The 15971-nt window shown below is 51.9% G+C and overlaps 3 protein-coding genes across 3 annotated transcripts, besides 1 other annotated feature; 1 reads left to right on the forward strand and 2 right to left on the reverse strand.

Moving 5' to 3' along the window:
• Positions 1 to 2396: 2396 nt before the first annotated feature.
• On the reverse strand, positions 2397 to 4435 carry mirD (putative MFS siderophore iron transporter; the record flags this gene model as incomplete). Its single annotated transcript, XM_001273563.1, has 4 exons — positions 2397 to 3328; positions 3385 to 3793; positions 3844 to 4114; positions 4173 to 4435. 4 exons carry the CDS (start codon positions 4433 to 4435, stop codon positions 2397 to 2399), a joined length of 1875 nt encoding a protein of 624 aa, XP_001273564.1.
• Positions 3485 to 3622: a microsatellite.
• A 788-nt stretch (positions 4436 to 5223) lies between the features above and the next one.
• ACLA_060990 (ABC transporter ATP-binding protein) lies at positions 5224 to 9216 on the forward strand (the record flags this gene model as incomplete). Its single annotated transcript, XM_001273564.1, has 2 exons — positions 5224 to 6157; positions 6206 to 9216. 2 exons carry the CDS (start codon positions 5224 to 5226, stop codon positions 9214 to 9216), a joined length of 3945 nt encoding a protein of 1314 aa, XP_001273565.1.
• A 264-nt stretch (positions 9217 to 9480) lies between these two features.
• On the reverse strand, positions 9481 to 15697 carry sidD (nonribosomal peptide synthase SidD; the record flags this gene model as incomplete). Its single annotated transcript, XM_001273565.1, is given in 2 exon segments — positions 9481 to 15227; positions 15244 to 15697. 2 exon segments carry the CDS (start codon positions 15695 to 15697, stop codon positions 9481 to 9483), a joined length of 6201 nt encoding a protein of 2066 aa, XP_001273566.1.
• Positions 15698 to 15971: the final 274 nt, after the last annotated feature.

Raw genomic sequence — 15971 nt, forward strand, 5'->3', positions numbered from 1 at the left:
CAGTTGAAGACCTTCGAAGATAACAAGACTCGTTTAAGTCAACTCTGCGCTATGCTACTCCTACTATCAGTGCTACGCCTAGCGTCTACAATTCTTGTCTTGAGTGCCGGATACACGCAGATCCAACAAAGAAGAAACTCCATGGACGGGTTTTTAGCCACTCTAGAGCACTATCTGATACAGAGGAACCGACGTGAATGGGCAAGAATTGTCAACAAAGTGGCAAAGTTCTTTACCACTGACGAAAGAAAACGTTGGCAACTCGCCTGGCGATGCAAGTATCTCGTGACCATGAAAAAGGAGTACGCTCTTATCCAAGCCGAGATCCACATCCTTGAAACTCTGGACCAGTTGCAGTTGCGTCAAAGGCAAGAGGAGAAGGGTCTCACAGTGGAGGAGAAGCTCGCGCTCGACGCCCTGGAGAAAGAACATGCGGACATACTGTCGATTTATAGAAGGATTAATCGGGAGAAGTTGACATATCGCCGGTACGCTCCTGCTGGAGCTTGGATAAGGGAGCTTCTCACCAAGCAGCTGAGTGAGATGTTCGAAGAGCAGATCATGGAGTGTAAAGCAAACGGGGGCTGCTGTGCTTGTGCCTGCCAGTGCTGCATTAAACCACGGCAGGGATTGCAAGGTCAGATGGGGACTCTCCGGCCTGGCGATAGATGGCATTGCATGCCTCAGTGTGGATGTTGCATCCGCTGGTATGGTTTCTATCAGCGAGATGAGAGAAACCGGAGAAATGAGGAATGGAAGGCTAAATTGCCGTCGAGCATGTGCACATTGCCTTTGATTCCATCGTAGGGCAGATGATAGACATCATCAGACTTGTTTGCTGGCTTGATGCTCATTCTGTTCAAACTACAAGTTGGCTATGAACATGCGTTCTGTGTCTTGCTTATTTAAATGTGGTGTCCACGTACGCAAGGTTGTAGCTAATGGGATTTTGGTTTAACCTACAAATATAAGTTCAAGTCAAGCCTGGTGATATTAAGACCATACTAAAATTAATGAGCCAGTATCGGCTTCCATTGTACTCTGAATTATTGGAGAATCAAGCTGATAGTTGGTATGAAGGATCATATCCTAGCCCGGAAGCAGGAACAGTCTTGCACGACGATTGACGCAATCCTAGTAACATGGACTTTACAACTCTTCCAAGTATAGTTCTGCAGGATGAGAGCATTAATTCTCTCCCGGATGGCCTCCAATCTCGGAGCTTTGCCAGCACCGTCACCGGAAGGGATGGCAATTGCGCATGACGTCGGCAGCGGGAGCGAATGCGCCGATTCCATATTTCTTCATCCTCATAAACCCGACCGTTGGGTCTATCCACAATGCCTGGAGAATCAAAATTCAAACAGGTTATCAGATCAAACCATAGGCTGAGAACGATGGATGGAAGCAAAAAACATGGGCCTTCTAATCCACAGGGTTTTGCTCGGACTGATTGATAAGATGAAAGCACGGCAGACTCATTATCCGGATGGGGGGGAAAGAGAGGACGAGAGTCTGTTACCTAATGACTGCAGCACTGAATCAATCTAGCTCGACTCTTTCTACTGCCAAGGGAGACAATTTGTAGTTGTCATTTCGCTCCAGAGAGAAAGACACAGGGATACCATTTCATACCCAGTGTAAGTTACCGCAGGATTCGTTGTATTTATGGAAATACGGAAATACAGCCAAGTGGGTCAATCTTTCTAGCGCGGAAACGGAGCTGCGCATTTTATCAGATCATCTGATACCGCGTACCAGTGATGGGCTATTAATTGACTTTGTAAATACGAGGATAGCTCTCCCCTGTACGGATAGTGTCAACTAATAGATTTGGTGGCTCCCTGCCAAGGAGCAGAATTTTCTTTGGCCTCATTGAGAGAGATTTTCGGAGGATTTGATCTGTTGCTATGCTTCGTTTAACTGTCAATGTCTTCTACCTTGGCAAGGGTCTCATGCACGAGGTTCATGTGGAAGAGATGGCCTCTTTGACAAGGCTGGCTGCGAGAGCGAAGTGATTTTGGCAATGTCTTGACATTTAGCACTTCACAATGACAGAATTTGAATCATGGTTTGGGATCATACCAAGCAATGATAGGAAAAAACGCAGCTGGCTAGGTAGGTGTGAACATAAAATGGTTTTTGTTACAATTCATCTCTAACTCATAACTTCTTTTGCCTTTCTCATATCAAATAATAGCTATTCATCGGCCTATATAATAACATCCAGCCGTTATCCAGGTATTCCAAAACATCAAGAGAATTAAAAACGATAAAATATGAATCAAGCTGGACAGCAAGCGAGACTGGCAACGCAGCCTCAAACCCCCTGTTCACACAATGTGGACCATATTTATGACCCAGTGAATGTAGTCTCGTACACAACATCCAGTAGCTTAGAACAAGACACCCTTGGTCTGTGTGCTGTTCGTCAGCTTGATATCTCTAATGACAAACATCCAGATCAAAGAAAGGGCCATAATGCAAGTGCCGGCAATCAGCATCTTGCTCTGCGCATCAGCGTAAGCAAGAGCAATGGCCTGGCGCGCGGCTGAGCCTCTCTCATAGCTCAGCTGTACTGCTAGGTCTTCGTAGATTGACTCCCAATTGGGCAGTTCCGCCTCGGGAAGAAGACGTTGCAAGGCGCCGGGCAAGGTGTGCGTCCAGATTGCACCAGAGATACTGCTACCAACAGCGCTGCCCATGGTGCCGAAGACGTTCAGGAAAGCAAGGGCGGAAGCAGCGTTGTTATGGTCTGTTGCCGACAGCACTGCAACCTGTTGACAGATGATCATCGTACCTCCAGCAAAGGCAATGAAGATCTGACACATAATCGTATAGCCCACAGACCAGTTAGGCTTGCGGAAGTAGATCATCAGACCTTCTCCAAGGAGGTATAGGGGTACGGCAGCGAAGAGCAGCCAGCGAAAGCGGCCAGTCTTGCGGATCAGAAGACCGACACAGATCAGCCAGACACCGGAGACCACATCGAAAATGTGGACAATATATCCGGAAACTGTGATGCTGGTGCCATACACCACCTGGAGATACGACGAGTAGTAGTCGAACCAGCAGTAATAGGCGATTTGGTAGCAGACATCAACGAGACAGGCACCAAGCACCGTCCGGGAAGCTAGAATGGGCCATGGGAGGAAGGGAACTGGTGCGACGAAGCGTTCGACTAAGGCAAAGGCGATCAGACATGCAACACCAATCACCAGCATGACAATGATGTGAGCGGTCCGCCAGTCATCTTCTGCGGAACCAGCAATGGAGAATGGGAGGAGGAAGAGTACGAGACCGGCCGCCAGAAGGATAACTCCGAGGACTAAAAATGGGGGGGGTAAGCAAAGGGTACAACATTATTAAGAATGATTGACTTACGGTCAAACTCGATAACGTAGAAGATGATGCTCTGGATCCATGTTCGGCCACTAGGCTCCCTCTCTTGCAAGACACCCATCTTCTTGGCCTTGCTCCGATTCCATCGCAGAAGCACGAACATGGGAGTGGCCATGACAGGGAGGACAATGGCAAAACATCCGTATGCCCATCGCAGAAGCACGAACATGGGAGTGGCCATGACAGGGAGGACAATGGCAAAACATCCGTATGCCCATCGCCAGTTCGACTCATAAAATTGCTCGGCCGCTGCAGGGCCAGCAAATGCGGTGATAATATATGGGGACGAAGTAAAGGCAAAGGCAAGACCTCGATCGCGCAGACTGGAGGTATCAATTGTGATGACATCGATACTGAAGATGATGCCCGCAAAGCCGACACTATAGAACACCTTCGGACTGTCAGCCTTCTTCGCGAGTCTGATGGTCCGAGGATATTTACCTGGGATGCACAATAGGTTGCGATATTATGACAAGTTGCAGACAGAATCAATCCGATGGTTGCAATGATCACCATGAGCAGAAAACCGACCGATCGGTCCCACAGATTGAGGATCTTTGCGAGGGGCATGTACGTTGCTGCGGACATGGCACTGGAAACAATGTAGATGACCGGAATCAAGGAGTGCGATTCGAATCCACTGGTCACATAGCTCGACAAATTGCCAGTAATGGAGGACTGGAAGGCATTCACACAGTACAAGGACCACATCCTATTGAGCTCTCGTGGTTAGTTAATGTACATATCGAGTTAATCAGACCAGTACTGACAGAATATAGGCCGCTGCCAGGGAAGCCTTGGTCCATGTCAGAGTGATAGCCTCAGCCTCCTTAACACCAGCCTGAGCTTTCTCGTCGGGCACTTCTTCGCTCGCATCCGAGTTGACGACTTCGACAGCTCCCTTTGAACCAGGCATCGTCGCACCCTCCATAGTCGTGGCCCCGTAGTCTAGAGGAGGTTGAGAAGTCGATGGGACATCTGTCGCAGCGGAATCTGCAGACTGAAAGAACTTCTTCTGCCAGGACGACGGCATTTTGGATGGTCTGAGTCGCTTGCACGCTCTGGTCGATGGGGAGTGTCGATGGACAAGGAGTAGCAGACATCAACAAGATAGACAGGCTCCCTTGTCCTGTTTTTCAAGTCGATTGCTCGTGGCCAAGGCAAGCGAAGACGGTCGGGCCAGTCCACATCCACCTTGGATGTTAGCCAGGATTGCGTGGAGACTGAAGAGCTATTCCCTAGGGCCGATACACGGCGTTAGTTTAAGCGACCTGTTCTGAACCTCTGCGTCGGGTAGAAAAAGAGGAATTAACGCGATACACAAATACAAAAATTGAAGTTTCACTAACCAACCATCTCAAAATACAACAATACCCAAGGCAATCGATGGTGTTTTGTACATAATGATTGAGTGTATTGAAGTATGGTATTCCTGTATATCACTAGCTTTACACTAAGCGTAATGAGAAAAAGTTATCAATCAGTGTGGGGCGGGCTATAACTCTCCCCGGTTATAACCATGGATTCTTACGGATCTGATAACTTTTACGTAACAATACATATGCCCACTTCGCGCGTTCATCTTTTTTCTCTTCTCTTCTCTTTCTTCGGCCATCACAGAGCAGCCAAGCCACTCGGATTGTGCAGTGTCCACAGCGGCATCGGAATGGAGAGAATTTTGACCAACATGTGGACGCATTCTTATGGCGTTGCCTTTGCTAGCTTTCCCACATCACTGTCGACGGGCTAGTCCTTGAGTTCAATGAGCCCGCACATTGCTCAAGTTCACTACTCTTTGACTATCACGAGGTGAAGCTGAATATGCCGCTCCTCCAGAAGCTCTCGGGCTATCCCAGCCTGCTTCTGGCTGGCAATCCGTCCAAGATCGATATCGGTCGCCTCTTGTTAGGGATTATCTTCGCCATCGCGTCCGGTGTGCCCTTTCCCATTATCGGGATTCTGTTCGGTCAGCTCCTCGACGACTTCAATGCAGTGACGTGCGGCTCTGATGAGAGCTCGCAGTCTGATGCCGAATACCAACATGACATCAACGGTAAAATCCTTATGATCGTGTACTTGGCTATCGCTCAGTTCGTGGCGATCTACATCCATCTCACATGCTGGAGTCTGAACGGCGCTCGACTGGCGCAGAGACTGCGCGAAACTTACATAGAGAACCTACTCCGACAGGAGCCCTCGTTCTTTGATAACCTTCCTCCCGGTGAGATCGCCTCGCGACTCAATGGCGACATCCAGGCAATCCGTTCGGGAACGTCAGAGAAGGTCGGAATCTGCCTGTCCAGTGCTTCCTTCTTTGTCACAGCGTATGTTGTGGCCTTCATCAAAGACTACCGCCTTGCTGCTATGCTTATCTCGTTAATCCCGGCATATTTCATCATGTCATTCGTTGGAAGCCACTACATTGAGAAATTCTCGGGGAGGATGTCGGATTATGCTGCTACGGCTGCGTCCATCGCGTCAGAAGCGTTGTCCAACACCGTTGTCGTACAAGCGTTTGGGGCAAATGCTCGGTTGGAGGACAAATTCTCCAAAGCACTCAAATCGGCGGAACAGGAGGGATTGAAAAAGGCGACGGCAGTTGGCACGCAATCTGGGGTTTTGTACTTCATCGCGTATTCAGCCAATGGGCTTGCATTCTGGCAAGGAAGCAGACGGATTGCCGATTCCGTCAGTGGTGACTCGAACGGTGCCACCGTGGGTGCCACATTCACTGTGATCTTTATCCTGGTTGAAGGTTAGTTACTGCATAATCCTCTTGTCGACCATTGCTAACAGAATTTAGCTACTCTGCTCCTCAGTCAGGTCGCTCCTTTCCTCCACCTGTTCGTCGCAGCCGTCGCCTCGCACCGGAAACTACGGGACGATATCAACCGTGAGCCGTTGATTGATGGTACAACTACGTCCGGCCTTCGTCTCACCCAGGCTGAAGGCGGCTTCGAGTTCAAGGATGTTTCTTTCACCTACCCATCTCGCCCGGAGATCACTGTTCTGGATAGGATCAGCCTGAGCCTACCAGCGAACAAGCATACGGCCCTCGTCGGCCTCTCAGGAAGCGGCAAATCTACCATCGCGGGCTTGGTTACCAGGCTGTATGATCCCACCGAGGGTCAGATCCTGTTTGATGGCCACGATATTCGTGATGTGAATACGCGCGACCTTAGAAGCTTCCTCAGCTTGGTGCAGCAGGAGCCTTCTCTGCTTGACAGATCGCTACTGGAGAACATCGCGCATGGCTTGATCAATTCGAGTAACCCCGTGCATACACATCTGACGCCCATACTCCTCAGTTCCCAGTTAGCCGATCTTGCCAGCGAAGTCAGAGACGGAAGAGATTTGATGGTGGCAGCCGAGGAACGAGGCTCGGAGGTGGTCGAAATTGTCACCCTGGTCCAGAAGGCCGCGGTCCTGGCGGATGCGGATGGATTCATCAGTGCACTGCAGCATGGCTACGGCACGTCTGTCGGCTCTAGTGGTCGTTTGATCAGCGGTGGACAGAAGCAGCGAGTAGCTCTGGCTCGAGCATTGGTCAAGGATCCTGCCGTTCTCATTCTGGATGAGGCGACGGCCGCTCTGGATTCCCACAGCGAGCAGCGGATTCAGCGCGCAATCAACAACATTGCTACAGGCCGGACAGTGATTACCATTGCTCATCGTCTATCAACGATCACCAGCGCAGATAACATTATTGTCATGCATAAGGGCCATATCGTGGAGGAGGGAAACCACACGGCGCTCATGGCGAAGAATGGAGCTTATGCTGAGCTCGTCAGGCTGCAAACTATCGGATCCGCATCAGACACGAAAGATATAAACATCGAGACCATTAGCAAGTCAGAGACCTCCACAGAGGGTGACATCGAAAAGATTAGTCTATCGAGTGATATTCCAGAAATTCTTGAAAAGAACGAGGTATCGGCCACTGAAACTCCCGTCAGTGAGTCCGCAGAAGAGGAGAATGAGCCAGAGACGCCTAACAAGTCTCTGTGGGCCCTTGCGCGAGGATATGCTCCTGCTCTGAGACCCCACCTCCTGATTATCTTCATGGCGCTGCTTGGCGCAAGTATCGTCGGCGGAGCGTTCTCTGGTGAAGCTGTGATTTTCGGCAACACCGTCGGTAGCCTGAATCCCTGCCACAGCCCGGACAGCATTCGTTCCAAGGGTAACTTCTTCGGATTGATGTTCTTCGTTCTGGCCATTATTGAATTCTTTGCAAATCTGGTTAGCTGGTCTGGGTTTGGCTGGGTCTCGGAGAAGATTGTCTACACAGTACGAGTGCTGTCGTTCCGATCGTTGTTTGAACAGGACCTGCAGTGGCATCAGTCTAATGGCCGAACCCCTGCATTGCTTCTCTCTTATATCACCAAGGATGGCAGTGCCCTGGCAGGTCTGAGCGGCTCTGTCATTGGTACTCTCTTTTCCATCACTGTCAACCTGATCGCCGCCATCATCCTCACTCACATCATTGCCTGGCGAATTGCACTGGTGTGCCTCGCGCTGGTACCCCTTCTACTTGGTGCCGGTCTCATGGAGCTGCGGGTGCTTGGGAAGTTCGAGGAAAAGCACGAAACCGCATACACCAAATCGGTCGATATCGGCGTGGAAGCTATCACATCTATTAAAACCATTGCCTCTTTGTCTCTGGAGGAAGAAACCCTCAAAACCTACCGGCGCTCACTCAAGGGTCCACGCAAGGACACATTCATCGTCACCATGCAAGCCAGTCTGTGGCAGGCCATGACCTACTTCCTAGGCAACCTGGTGAACGCACTCGCATACTGGTGGGGTTCCAAACAGATTATCTCGGGCAATTACACACAGACCCAGTTCCTTATCGTCGTCTTTTCCCTACTTGTCAGTGCGTTACTGTGGAGTCAGATGTTTGCTCTCGCTCCGGAGCTCTCCAGCGCTAGGGCTGCCATGGCCCGGATCCTGAGTCTCATCGAGATCGGCTCCGACAAGATGCAGGGGCATGTGCGACCCGCGCTCCCCGATGCAAAGGATGTCGAGTCGAGCGCCGAGCCCAAGTCTGCCCACGAATCCGGCACCGCCTCGAGCGTGCAGGTGCGCGACGTGCATTTCTCCTATCCTGCACGGCCAGATATCAAAGTGCTCAACGGTTTGAGTATTGACATTCGGCCCGGGCAGTTCTGCGCTCTTGTTGGACCCAGTGGTGCTGGAAAGTCCACCATCATCTCCTTGGTTGAGCGGCTGTATACGCCGCAGTCGGGATCCGTGGTCATCGACGGCGTCGACGTGACCAAGCGCCGCGACGTCACGTTCCGTGATAGCATTGCGCTGGTACCTCAGGAGAGCGTGCTTTTTGAGGGGAGCATCGAGTTCAACATCGGTCTGGGTGCGCGACCAGGCCACCAAGCCACCATGGAGGACATCATTGAGGCATGTAAGCTCGCCAACATCCACGACGTCATTCAAGCGCTGCCGCTTGGGTACCAAACGCTATGTGGACCAAACGGCAGCCAATTCTCTGGTGGTCAGAAGCAGCGACTATCAATCGCCAGAGCGCTTGTTCGCAAGCCGAAGCTATTGATCCTGGATGAGTCGACCAGTGCGTTGGATGCCGAGTCGGAGAAGCTGTTGCAGGACGGGCTTGAGAAGGCCGCCAGGGGGATCACAGTAATTGCGATTGCGCACCGCCTGCGTACGATTCGCAAGGCAGATGTAATCTTTTTGATCGATGGCGGTCGCTGTACTGATCGGGGGACGCATGAGGAATTGCTCCAGAGGTCAGACAGCTACAGGGCAAATGTCATGCACCAGACGGTGGCAGAGTAGTAGACCTGGATATTCTTGGCATGATATATTTTAATGGGCGTTTCGGATAGATTGAATTGATTTACTTGTATTCTATGACTTCGCTGTGCACCTTGTTGAGTGTAGTCGTGTCAACCTAAATGTATCTGATGTCGAGCCACTCTCTTCCATCAGTCAGAAGATTCCACATGTTATATTGTTGATCGCATTGCATTGGTATAAATATTTAAAAACGAAACGAAACCAATAAACTATCTTGAGTCTATAATGCTATACAACTCAGATCTAATTGTCAAACAATAATCCCTCTGGGCGCCTTCCCAACGTCTGAACAGCTTCAGCCAATTCATCCAGGATGCCATCCACAAACTCGACCTCTTTTTCACTCCCAACGACCCCCACATGCATCTTTCCTCCACGAACAAACGAGACAGCCTTGATAGGATACGCAGCATCTCCATGAGGGTTCGAGATATCAACCCGGCAGCTGCCCCTGGCGAATGGCATGGCATCGAAGTCCTCGTGATCCTGATGGTGCACAATCGAGTCGAAGAACTCTGTCGGCCATTGCGCTTGCTTAGCAATCTTCTGGAAGCCCAGGAAGTCGTGCACTGCGGACTCGACACTTTGCTTCTGAACGAAGCGCAGTAAGTCCATGGCCGTCCACTCAGGGTTGAATGGCACACGCACGGGCGTGAGCTGGTAGCAAGGGCCAATGACATTCTCAACGTTGGGCATGTCGATGGTCCGGCCGGAGGTGACGCTGCCAAATGTCACGTCTGCGGTCTGGAGGCGGCGAGCGAGGACAAGGGCCCAAGCTGCAGTAAGCAGGTTGGCTGTCGTAATGTCCGCAAGGGGTTGGACGTCGACGGCTTTGGTGTGGAAGATGGACTTGTCCGTGGCTTGAGCGGAGGTGTCAAGGACAGACAGAGACGAGTTCTCCAGGAGGGTTTGCCAGTAGCTGAGGGCTTTTGTTTTCACCGGCTCTCTGAGGGTATAGCCCATGTACGATGTGAACGGCTCATAGTCGACAATCTTTCCTCCAGCATACAGAGTCTCAAGATCTCGAAGAAGTCTGGGAAGGGAAACGCCGTCGTATTGCGCGTGCGAGAGACCAAGAACCAAACACTCCTTACCATCACTGCCTTCCACGTGGACAATTTTGATAAATGAGGAGCCCAGCTGGAACTCTGACTCGATGTAGGTTTTGCAGAGATCTACAACAAATTGATCCAGATCTCCCTCGGCCTTGTGCATGATCACAGGAGCATCCATCGCTTCCACGACTACTTGGAAGAAGGCCGATTCATGCTCGATGAAAACAGTACGCAGAACCTCGTGTGCCCTGACCAATGCAGTGCAGGCAGAAAGCAGCTTCGGCCTATCAATGCCGTGGTCAAAGTACAGCATCGTGTACTGGACTGAGGTTCGTGGCGGCTGGATTGTCGCTCTGATATCGAGGGCTTGAGAATCAGTCACAGGGGCGATATCGCGAATCGACCAGTTTGCATCAGCCAGCTGTGGTCGGACAATTTCAGATAGGAATTTCTCAAGGTTCACGTCTCCAACCGTTGAGAAAGCCTTATATGTCTGGCTATTCTTCATCGACACTGCGCCCATCTTCAGCACCTTTGCAGCATCGCCAAGCCGCATGTTCTGGAAGATATCGGCCACAGTCAAACGGTGTCCTTGAGAACGAAGGAATGAAACGACTTTCATTGCAAGGACAGAATCACCGCCGAGACGGAAGAAGTTGTCATCGACATCGATCTGCTCCGGCTCAATCTTGAGGATCTCGGCCCATGATGACTGCAGGATGTTTTCCGCAGCTGACAGGCTGGTTTGTAGTGAGGTTTTCGACCAGGCGTCTTTGAGACCTTGCTGAAGCTGAGCGATGGTTTCACGCGGTATCTTTGAGGCGAGCTGGTTGAGTAGACCGTGGTCCAATTGTTGGGGGAGCTTATTCACCACGACATACACAGAGGGAACCATATACGACGGCAGAGAGTCATGCATAAACCTGTCGAGTTTCTTGAGTGCAGCGATCAAAGTAGTGGAAACTCCATAAAGGATAGTCGTCTCGAAGCTCTCGCAGGAAATCTCAAGATCCTTCGGTAGAATATCCACACACCCTTCCTGCGAGGGTTGTTGCTCGACGAAGACAACCAGCTCCTGATTTTGCGCGTCCTCACCCTTTGTGGATGCTTGGGCTACTGCTGCTGCTGTACGAACAGTTGACGGGAGCTTTCTCGTCAAGTGAGCCTCGAGATCTGCGATGTCGAGCGCATGCCCTTGAACTCCGACGACATTCTCTTTCCGACCAACGAAAACCAGGCTACCATCATCGCGTAACTGGACCATATCGCCGGCTGATTGCAATTTTCCACTCCGACCTGGGAAAGTAGGTGTGCCAGCGGCCAACCAAGCAGGTGAATCTACGATATCGCCAGACAGAAAGACCCCTTCAAGCCAGAGTTCGCCAACGCAACCGATGGGAGAGAGCAGAGCTGGGTTCCGGGGGTCGCATACCCAGGGCACGACAGCAGGCGGATACGTTGAGCCCGGCTGGAGGCCTGGATCCGCGCGAAGCTTGCGGGTTGACTCGTCCAGAGACAATGGGGCAGTCTGGTTCCATCCCCAAATCTGATCCAATTCAGCCCCTGGCAAGCAAGATATCTCGCTGATCCTTCTCGAAACATCACCGCTCAACTGCGAGCAGGCCGTCTCCAATTGTGCAAGGATCCGCTCCATCTGAGAAATTTCAATCAAGCTAGTGTCAAAGCTGGCGCAAACCCTGAATCCGCCCTTGCGAATACCGAAGGCCAGCATCAACGGGTATGGGTTAAAATGTAGGGCTTCCCTGACAACATCCCCGGTCTTGAATCCGAGCTCACTGCCCACGTATTCGGGCTCTGGCTGCACGACCAAGCCTGTCGGAGCTTCACAGGCATGCTGCGCATCATGGCTGACCTTCCGGATATTCTGCATACCCATGTGCTGATACGGTGTGCGGGCCAAGAGACCTTGCTGAACGCTCTGCAGATATGTCTCCACCGAGCTTGTGCGGTGGATCCGAACACGCACTGGCACCGTCGCAATCAGGGGACCGACGATACTTTCGACCCCAGGGAGCGGAATGTCGCGACCAGTCAGGGTCTCGCCGAACACGACATCATCGCTGCCGGAGTACTGCGACGCCACGAGTGCCCACGCACCGCGAATCAGGGTAGCCATCGTGAACGGCGATCCGGCAGCGGTCTCGAGTGGAATCTGGCGCTCAATCATGCCGTCAGGGGTAGGCAGGAAATCTCTCGAGGGCAGCCGTGGGAACTGAGGACCCACTGCGCCGTTCAGTTCGCGGCGCCAGAACTCCTGCATGGCAGCATCGTCCGTGTCGCGGAAATGCTTGACAAAATCCCGCATCTGCGTCTGGGTCTCAATAATTTGAGATTGCAGAACGTTGCTAATTTGCTGCAGAATGCGTGGCTCCGACCAGCCGTCGTATAGAACATGGTGGACTGTCCAGACCATGTATCGGTTGCCATCGGCTGAGTCGTCGATGATGGCATATCGGGCAAGTCTCTGGCCGAGGTCCATCCTCTCAACTCGGTCTGTCTCGAGGTATTCAGCCAGATTGGTTGCGTCTCTCCAAGTAATGGGTTCCCTCAGCACAACCTGCTGCAGTCCCGGCTCCTGCAGCTGGGCGACACGAGTCCGCAAAATGGGGATAGCATTGACAACCTCTTCCCATGCATTTTTCCATATTTCCAGATCAATATGTGATGGAATGCAAGCCACTCTCTGCGCGACGTATACTTTGACGGATTTCAGCGAGAAAGTAAAGAGGGACTCCTGTGTGGGAGTGCAGGGGTAGATGTCTTCGACAGCAGATTTTTCCACTTCACACGCCTGTGCCGCTTCCTCGCACGCGCTTTCCACTTCTTGGGAAATCAATGAAAATGGTGACACTTCTGTGTGCGTCTGCAACTCGCAAGTACGCACGATGGCGGCCATTGCCGACAGAGTCGGATGGCCAAACGCATCGGCGACTGTGAGGTCGAGACCTTGATCTCTGCAGACAGAAACGAGCTTCATTGCCGTCAATGAATCACCGCCTAAAGCAAAGAAGTTGTCTTCCAGACGAATCGACTCGGCCTCTTGCTTGAGGGTCTGGCTCCAGGCCTGTCTTAACCGCTGCTCGAGCTCACTCAGATCCCGGTTAGCGGTCTTCTGTCTACCTTGGTCGAGTTGGCGCAAGTCAACGGTGGTACCAAATTGCCGAAGTCTCTTGCGATCTGTCTTGCCTGAAATCAAGGTGGGAATGTGGTTGACAGGGATGTATGCAGTAGGCACCATGTACCGAGGAAGAACGGTTTTGATCTCTGTATCAGCTTTGGAAAGTGTTTCCCGTAGCTCGTCCGAAAGCTCCTGTGGCGTGATGTCGGTCTCCTGCTTGACGGCTTGAGGTGCAATGAAAGCGACAAGGGTCGGTTGGCCTCCGGATCCCGTTGGTACAATCACCTCGGCGATTACGTTGGTGTCCGATGGCAATCTGGCGCGAAGCTGGCTCTCAATCTCTCCCAGTTCCACCCGCTGTCCGCGCAGCTTGACCTGCGTATCTTTGCGTCCAACGAAAACAATCCCACCTGAACCGTCGGGATCATACCTTCCCAGGTCACCGGTCTTATATAAGCGTCCCCGACGACCAGTGTAACTACTGTGGCCTGCGACAAGCCAGGAGGGGTCTTCAATGAAGGCAGCTGCGGTCTTCTCAGGATCGTTGAGATATCCCTGTCCGACAATGGGACCCTCAACCAGCAGCTCACCCACTGCGCCAACCGGCATGAGAACTTCGTGGTCATTCGGGTCCACGATCCACATAGCCGCACCATTACCCGGTCCGATGGAAATATAGTCCCGGCCAGTGGCAGCGCTGCTGTTGACTGTGCATCCGATTGTGCACTCACATGGCCCGTACCCGATGATGATTCTGGTATCCTTGCCCCAAAGCGTCACATCTCTCGCGGAGACAGCCTCACCTCCAAGGCCAAGGCCCTCGAGCGACGAAATCACATCCGCGTCCAAGATTCGGGCTACCGAAGGAGTCAGGCCGGCATAGTTGATCCGCATTCTTCGGATGGCCGAATTGATATCGTTGAGTCGGTCCTCGTCGGAGGGAATACAGAGGCAGCCGCCGTTGCCTAGAGTCAAGAGCATGCTGTCGATACTCACATCGAAGGCGTATGAAGCAAAGTCAAGGACTCTCGAGTTCGGCGTGTATCCGACTGCCTTGGCTCGAGGAATGGCACTACTGGTGTAGGTTTCGTGGGAGAGTTTGACACCCTTGGGGGTGCCCGTGCTGCCGGACGTAAAGATAATATACATCAAGGCCGAAGACGGTACAGGCGGCAGTGGTGGAGGGTCTTGAGTATCTGGCAGAGACGTGAAAGCGGCCTCATCCACAACGAAGAACTTCCCATCGGGTATGACAGACGTCGCTAGCTTATACTGCTTGCGAGAGGCCACCATGGTCGAGGCACCGACTTGCTCTCTCATGTTCTGGAGACGAGCGAGCGGTAGCGTCGGGTCCATGAGAACAAAGGTTGCACCGGTTTTCATTACTCCAAGCACGGCGACAACGGTCCATCTGGACTTCTCGAAGCATACCGGGATCACGTCATGTAACTTCACCCCCATATCCCTGAGTGAGTGTGCGACATGATTGGAATACCGGTCAATTTCACCGTAAGTCAGGCTGCCGTCCCAGGAGGCAATCGCTTCTTTGTCTGATGTTTCTTGTGCTCGCTGGGAAATCATCTCGTGCATACAAAAGCTGTACGTTGGGGGAAGATCGTGGTTCCATCGCCATATTTCATTCAGGTCATATGTCGTCGGCCGGAGGCAGTCTTCAATAGAGAGGTTGGTGTTTGTTTGGCATAGTTTAATAGTGTCAACGAGGGATTCGATGTGCCGCGTCACCGTGAATGGGAGGATGTTCTCGGTATGCCATACTGGCCGGATATTGAGGCGATCTTTATCGAATCGTACTTGGAGGTGCAGCAGGCCCTGCTATGATCAGCCACCTGGCGGGGTCCAAGCTGAACAACTCAATTACCTCATCTTTCGCTTCTTCCGACGTCTTAGAGAGGGATCCACTGCTCAACAAGAGGGATAGAGGGGTAGACATCTTTACGCCCTGTGGCGATGCGACTGTCGCAATATGACGGGAGATGGCGACCGCAGTCTCTGCAAGTGTGCTTTGCAACCCTGTCATTACTTCATCCATTGAGAGAGTTGTAGCCACCGGCTCCTCCTCTTGACCTGTGTATGACCATTCATATCGAATGTGGCCTGCTTCCCGCGTCCGCAGGAGCACAATGAGCCACGACAGCAGCACAATGTCCTCTCTCAAGCCTGTTAGAGTCTGCTTATCTCCCAGCTCAGTGACTTGAAAGGATCTGCTGCCTTCATCTTCATGGATGTGAGTCTGTGTTGATCCCATTGTACCGGCAGTCCAGCTGTGTGTATTATGTGGCGGGGAGAGTGGGATGTGACTAGAGTGATAAGGTGTACGCTATATAGAACTAGCTACTGTGAAATCTACAAGACTGAAGAAACCATCCGAGATCGCCATGCAGTGGCTGTGAACCCGACAGATGCCCGACCCAGCAGGTAGTCCATAGTCTGCAGTGCAGGTGGGTAAAGGTAATCAACAATGGATCCATATTCGATATTTTGGAGGGGTACAGACTCGGAGGAGTATAGTACTGTTGTAC

This window comes from Aspergillus clavatus, genomic scaffold (genome assembly GCF_000002715.2).
Source record: "Aspergillus clavatus NRRL 1 1099423829796 genomic scaffold, whole genome shotgun sequence".
Lineage (NCBI taxonomy): Eukaryota > Fungi > Ascomycota > Eurotiomycetes > Eurotiales > Aspergillaceae > Aspergillus > Aspergillus clavatus.